This window comes from Tenrec ecaudatus, chromosome 8 (genome assembly GCF_050624435.1).
Source record: "Tenrec ecaudatus isolate mTenEca1 chromosome 8, mTenEca1.hap1, whole genome shotgun sequence".
In the NCBI taxonomy this organism is placed as follows: Eukaryota; Metazoa; Chordata; class Mammalia; order Afrosoricida; family Tenrecidae; genus Tenrec; species Tenrec ecaudatus.
Window position 1 is genome coordinate 109,524,228 of NC_134537.1, and position 6,336 is coordinate 109,530,563.

The 6,336-nt window shown below is 42.8% G+C and overlaps 1 protein-coding gene across 1 annotated transcript in view; it reads left to right on the forward strand.

Annotated features, from left to right (window-relative positions):
- GSR (glutathione-disulfide reductase) overlaps window positions 1–6,030 on the forward strand; it is a 49,778-nt gene extending 43,748 nt beyond the window's left edge. Inside the window, exons 11-13 of the mRNA XM_075556722.1 lie at window positions 1,349–1,480; window positions 2,362–2,495; window positions 5,054–6,030. Coding sequence (XP_075412837.1) covers window positions 1,349–1,480; window positions 2,362–2,495; window positions 5,054–5,203 — 416 coding nt within the window. The 3' untranslated portion in view covers window positions 5,204–6,030. The remainder of the gene's footprint in view (window positions 1–1,348; window positions 1,481–2,361; window positions 2,496–5,053) is intronic.
- The last annotated feature ends 306 nt before the right edge of the window (window positions 6,031–6,336 follow it).

Sequence of the window (6,336 nt, forward strand, 5' to 3'; positions counted from 1 at the left end):
TGTAAAGACTGACATTTTCAAAATGAGGAGCTAACAAGTACCGGAATGAAGGAAATGTCCTGAAATTGATTGTGTTATGATTGTACCACTCTTTTTAATATGACTGAACTATTGAATTGTATGACATATGGATTATATGCCAATAAAACTGTTTACTAACAAACAATATAAAAGACTGACATTTTCATAGAGGGGATGTGGTTACCCTTTCAAGACTTCTAGAATTTAGAATCCGTTGTACGTAGTGACAGCGGAAGGACGTGGCTCTAAGGAAGCCGTAATTTAGAGTGACTATTATATTACATGACTGGTTTGAAACAGCCAGGATTGAGCCCAGCACTCAGTGCACATCCGGAGTTCATTGATGCCACTTCCACCTCTTTGTCCCACTTCTGCCTGTTGTCAACATCACTCCTTCATGTGGTTTGACTCTGTTTTCTTTGAGCCTTTGCCAGACTTCCCAGATGGTCCTGGTATTTTTTTTTTTTTTTGGTCCTGGTATTTTACCTGAGGATGGGAACCTGCCCTGGTCACACACCCAGTCTTTTAGCTCCTCTGGAAAGCCCTTGGAAGGAGCTCTGGTGGCACTGGTGGGGCTGAGGTGGGCTGCTAACCGCAGGGTCAGTAGTTTGAACCACCCGAGGGCGAAATAGGAGATCCTGCTCGCGTAAAGATTCACAGAAACCCCAAGGAGACCCCAAAGGCAGTTCTACTCTGTCCTAAAGACTCTCTGAGTCAGAACTGACTTAAGGCGGTGAGTCTGGGGGGAAAGTTCTCTTAAAGAAAAGCATAGTGACCATCAAAAGTTTTAAAAATTTGATAATACATGCAGTAGAGCACTTGACAATATATCAAAGTGAAGACCACTTATGTGTGCTGATATTTTACTTAGTAAAATATTTTCAGTTTGAAATCAGCAAAATTAAAAACTGATGTTTATATTGCACCCAGACATGAAAATAAAATTGTTAGAAACAAAGCAGGCTAAGGGAGAATAAGCATTTTTTAAAAAGGAAAAAGTGTGAAATGATTATGTTATCAAATAAAATGAAGCTTCTAGGAATTAATAGAGTTTTTCCATAAATACTGTATCAAAAATGTATTTATTAAGTACATAACTATTAAGTGCTAGGGGAAGAGTTGAGACTATTCTGTTTTGTTTTTATGTGTAGAATTCAGATAAACCAATAGTTTTGAATGTTTAAGGCATCAATGTATCTGCAGTATAAGTAAGATCTTCTAATGAACACTAGCATGATACTATGTCAGACTAGTTCTAACCAGAGAACAATGTTGATGTGTTAAAACGAACAGTAAGACAAACACCGATTTTCAAATATCTTCCCAGTTGCTATCGCTGCTGGCCGAAAACTCGCCCATAGACTTTTTGAATGCAAACCCGACTCCAAGCTGGACTACGACAACATCCCCACGGTGGTCTTCAGTCACCCCCCGATTGGGACAGTGGGACTCACAGAAGGTAGGTGTTTTCAAAGGTCCCTTCGCGTTTTCTTTTCTATTTGCGCTGTCCGCTGGGTCAGTCTCGGAGTCTCCCACGTTGTATTCCTTCTTGGGTAGACCCTGCTCCCAGTTCTCATTTTCTCTCCAGTTACTAATACTTAAAGAGTATTCCATCTTACTCTTCTAAATTGCATTGTTAATTTTCAAAACCTAAATTGCAGTACAACAAAGGACTCCTGCATACTCTTCACGTTTTTGCTTTATTCTCTCTTCTCTCCCTCCACACACTCTTCAGTGTTTATTTCCTTATAACAAGGTCATGACCTTACATTACCCCAGTACTGCTTCCAAATGAGGATATTTAAAATGATCCAGCATGATAAGAACTATAAGTCTTATGCACATTTGGCTTGTCCCAACCATGTCCTTGTAAACGTTTGTTTTGTAGTCTAGAATCCAGTTGCTTACTGGGTGGCACAAATGGTTTGTGCTCAGCTTCAAACTGAGAGCTGGTTGTTTAAACCTAACCAGCAATGCGGCAGACGAAAGGCTTGGTGACCCGCTGTCGTAGATTAGCCACGAAAAGCCCGTGGCGCTCAGTTCTACCCTGTACCTCATTGGGTTACCAGGAGTCGCAATCAGGTCAATGGCAAGGCAAGTGCATTGTTTATAGTTTTTAATGTATTCTTAGCCTCTTTTAATCTAGAGACAGCATTCCTGAATGACATCAACATTTATTGCCTTTCATGACATCAAAAGTTATTTTGTACAATATCCTTGATTTGGGTTTGCATTTCCTCACAGTTTGATTCACCATGGATTCTGGCCATCTCTTAGCTCTGTGAATACCCAGTGTAATGTGTAGGTTTTTGATAGATGTTTCTTTTATGCTCATTATAGACCAAGCCATTAATAAATACGGAAAAGAGAATGTGAAGACCTATTCAACCATGTTTACCCCCATGTACCATGCAGTTACAAAAAGGAAAACAAAATGTGTGATGAAAATGGTTTGCGCCAACAAAGAAGAAAAGGTAGGAGGAAAAGTCAGTAAGCTCGAAGACCCCAAACAAATATATCGATGCAAATGATGGGGGTCGGAGTGGAGACCCAAAGTCCATCTGTAGATCATTGGACATTTTCCTCACAGAAGGGTCCCAAGGAAAGAATGGGACAGCCAGGGTGCGGCCCAGCACCGACGGACCACACGACAGTCCTCTAGTTTTCCTCCTTCCCCTGCCCCCACTATCACCACCCCAGTTCTACCTTACAAATCTGGCTAGATGAGAGCAAGGATACTGGTACAGAAAAGAGCTCTAGACACATGGAATCCAGGACAGATAAAGCCCTCAGGAACAGCAATGGAAATACCATGAGGGGTAAGGGAAGGTGGGGGGAGAAGGCGGTGAAAGGAGGAACCAACTACAATGACACATAATCCTTCCCTTCTTGGGGGACAAACAACAATAACGTGGACAAAGGGAGACAGCAAGTGGTAAAAGATTTGAAAATAATAATAATTTATAATTTATCAGTGGTCCAGAAGGGTGGGGGAGGGAAGAAAATAAAGGAGCTGATATCAAGGGGTCAAACAGAAAATATTTTGAAAATGATGAAGGCAGCATATGTACAAATGTGCTTGATACAATTGATATATGGATTGTTATGAGAGCTATAAGAACCCCCAATAAAATAATTTAGTCATAATAATTTTTTAAAAACAAACATTTAAAAAATAATTTTTAAAATCAATAGTGCCCGGTTGGTATTTTGATGGGGTGGGGAGAGAGGACAATACGAAGTTATGCTTTCTGATTCAAATAGTACAGTTCCAGTTTTATCTGTTGGGGTTCTTCAGACTATTTAATTTAGAAAGAACATTCACCGGCTATTGAAAGATCCATACAGGGGAAAGGTGGAAAACTCTCATTGACCAGCTAACCTACCACTTTTGACCATAAAACTAAAATAGATGCCAAACTTAGAGCTACTGGTCCATGTAAGGATTTTATGTCAGAGAAATGTAACATAGCAAGTCTGTGCAGGAATAGAAGTTTATATCATAAAAGCTGCTGAAGCGCGTAGTGATCTGTGTTTGGTTTAACTTTCTGAGGAACCAGCAGACTGTTTGCACGTGCCTGCACCAGTTTGCACTCCTACCAGCTGTGTGTGGGAATCCCGGTCCCTCCACATTCCCACCACACCTGGTATCGTCGTCTTGGTTCTGAACCAGGGGTTATGAAGTGGTATCTTATCATGGTTTCGATTTACATTTGAACAGGTTTTCTTTCATACTTTTCAAGATAGGTTTTGTTTTTGTGTGAGGCCAGCCTACTGAACCTACTACTTCCATTAATTATGAAGGCGAAACTGAACACGTGTGCATTGCAATAATGAAGTGAGGGACACAGGCTTAACTGCGCTTCATGGAAGTTTACAGCTTCTCTTATCAAAAAGAGCGCAGTGTGTTTCGGTTCCGTAGCCCATACCACAAAGCTGCAGGGCATCTCCCCTAGCTTTATAGGGTGCAGTGTCACCGAGGCAGAGCAGAGAATCAGAGCGAAGGCAAAAAAAGTGTAAAAAAAGGTTACATTTCTGGTCCTGAAAGATACAAGATACTCTGCAGCCTAAATTTCGGGGTATGAAATCAGCAAGGTCCCTCCCTATCTCTTCCCATCAGTTATTTCTTTGTGGTTATTCATTATTTTGATAAGCATTGCCTTAAGAGTCTCTCAAGGCTGAAAACTGGGCCCCTGCCACCACCAGAGGCGTGTGTAAGTTCTCCCGAGATCACGGCAACTAAAGTTCTGACTGCGTTTGATGCATATGTTCACACTTGCTCTGGTGTTTGGTTTGGTTTTGCATGAAGACACAGCAGATTGGTTTTAAATAATTTTTTTGTAGCTATACTTCACGTCCCCTGATTTTGCTTCTTCAGTGGAATATTCACCTTGAATGTGTCTGCAAAAGAGACCATACACTGACAGTGCTAAGATGTATTGATCCACCTGACTGGAAAATGCAATTGGAAACGATTGCCTTCTGATCATTCACACAGTCATCCAACATGTATGGATTGAGGCCCCCGCGGAGCTGCGGAAAGACAGAGTCGAGGGAACACCATGGGGGCGTCATGCCCCAGAGATTAAAGTCTGCCAGGAAACATGGGCTGTAATTGCTGAGCCACACCAATAACTATAAAGGTAGAACTGTGATAAACCCATGAAGAAGTATGTTTACTGAGAGATCACGTGGTAGAGAAATTCAGCCAGGAAGCTCGGTGAAGAATGACTAGGGTCTGACTCTTAGCTATGAGAGCAGAAAGCCGGTGCCCTCGGAAGGAGCAGTTTGCGCAACGGAGGAATCACGGCGGGTGCTCGGGCCGGGAGGACAGCCTGCAGGAGAGTTGTGTGAGAGGGGCTGGAGGCTGGACATGGGGAGGGGTCTGCCCATGGCCTCTGAAGCCAGGTTACCTCATGTTGGCATTAGAAATGCCATTGGGGTCTTTAGGAACTTCAAAATAATAGGGTGCCTGTCCTAACTGTGTCCCTGATGGAGAATTTCACTGGGAAACAAACATTGTGTGTTCCAGGTGGTTGGGATCCACATGCAAGGGATCGGCTGTGATGAAATGCTGCAGGGATTCGCCGTGGCGGTGAAAATGGGAGCCACCAAGGCCGACTTCGACAACACCGTTGCCATCCACCCTACCTCGTCCGAGGAGCTGGTCACCCTTCGCTGAAGCCCCCGAGTCTGGCGTGTTGGCCTTTGGACCAGCAGACCTTCTGAAATGAACCAAATCATCCCACTGCATCACTGTTCCCATGTCATTTTAATCATCACCCCTTATAGTACACAATTTCCATGCAGAGCCTATTTATGTAATTAGCCATGTGTTTTTTTATGCGGAATTCCTTTTCACTTGGTCCCATCTCACAGTAATTAATGTTTCAGTGTATTGTGGTTTTGTTTTTGTTAAACTGGTCTGTGTTAGCTGTGTTTTTTTTTTCTCTTCCTGTTTCAGCTTCATCCCAAGCATAAAACTAAGTGAAGTACAATTAATGTACTTGAACGACCAGAGCTTGCTGAGGACGGCAGCAGCTCTTCATGATTTAAATGATGCATGTGCACGAACGGAACCTTTTTATTTTCCTGAAGCTGGTGCTGTGCTCTGCGTATCGCGCAGCTGCTTCAAGGATGTGGCCTTTCTCTAGGAAGTGCTTGACAGACACAGACCTGCCTCCCTGCTTTTATGCTTTCTTTCGTGTCACACGATTACAGCGGTTTGTGCTATTTTCAGGAGATGGAGTTTTCAGACTTGGAAAAGTTTCAGAGGGGCTTAGTTACCTGTCTGAGTTAAAGAGCCGATATATGGATATTGCAGAAATCACCCCTGCTTTCAGAGAAGGGTGGATTCAAGTACTTCCAAACCCCCTTCATGTGCTGAGTGTATAGTTCCATGAATAACTGCGATATGTGTGTATGTTCTTGTCATTTAATTTGTTTCTAAAGACTTCTAAAAATTTAGAAATAAATCACAGCCTTTGTAGCTTATAAAATTTGCTATTATGAATGTGTACGGTGCCATTTATTCTCTAAGATTATTTCACATAGGAGGGTCGGATCCCACAATGAACTGCCTTGTAGCAATTATTAGGTGCAATCATTTCTAGTGCATAGCGACCCCGTGCACAGCAGAATGAAACACTGCCCTGTCGTGTCCCACCCACCCCCGTGCACAGCAGAATGAAACACTGCCCTGTCGTGTCCCACCCACCCCCGTGCACAGCAGAATGAAACACTGAGCTGTTGTGTGCCATCCTCACTGTTGGCATGTTTGAGCCCATGGTTGTTGTCACTTTGTCCGTCTATCTC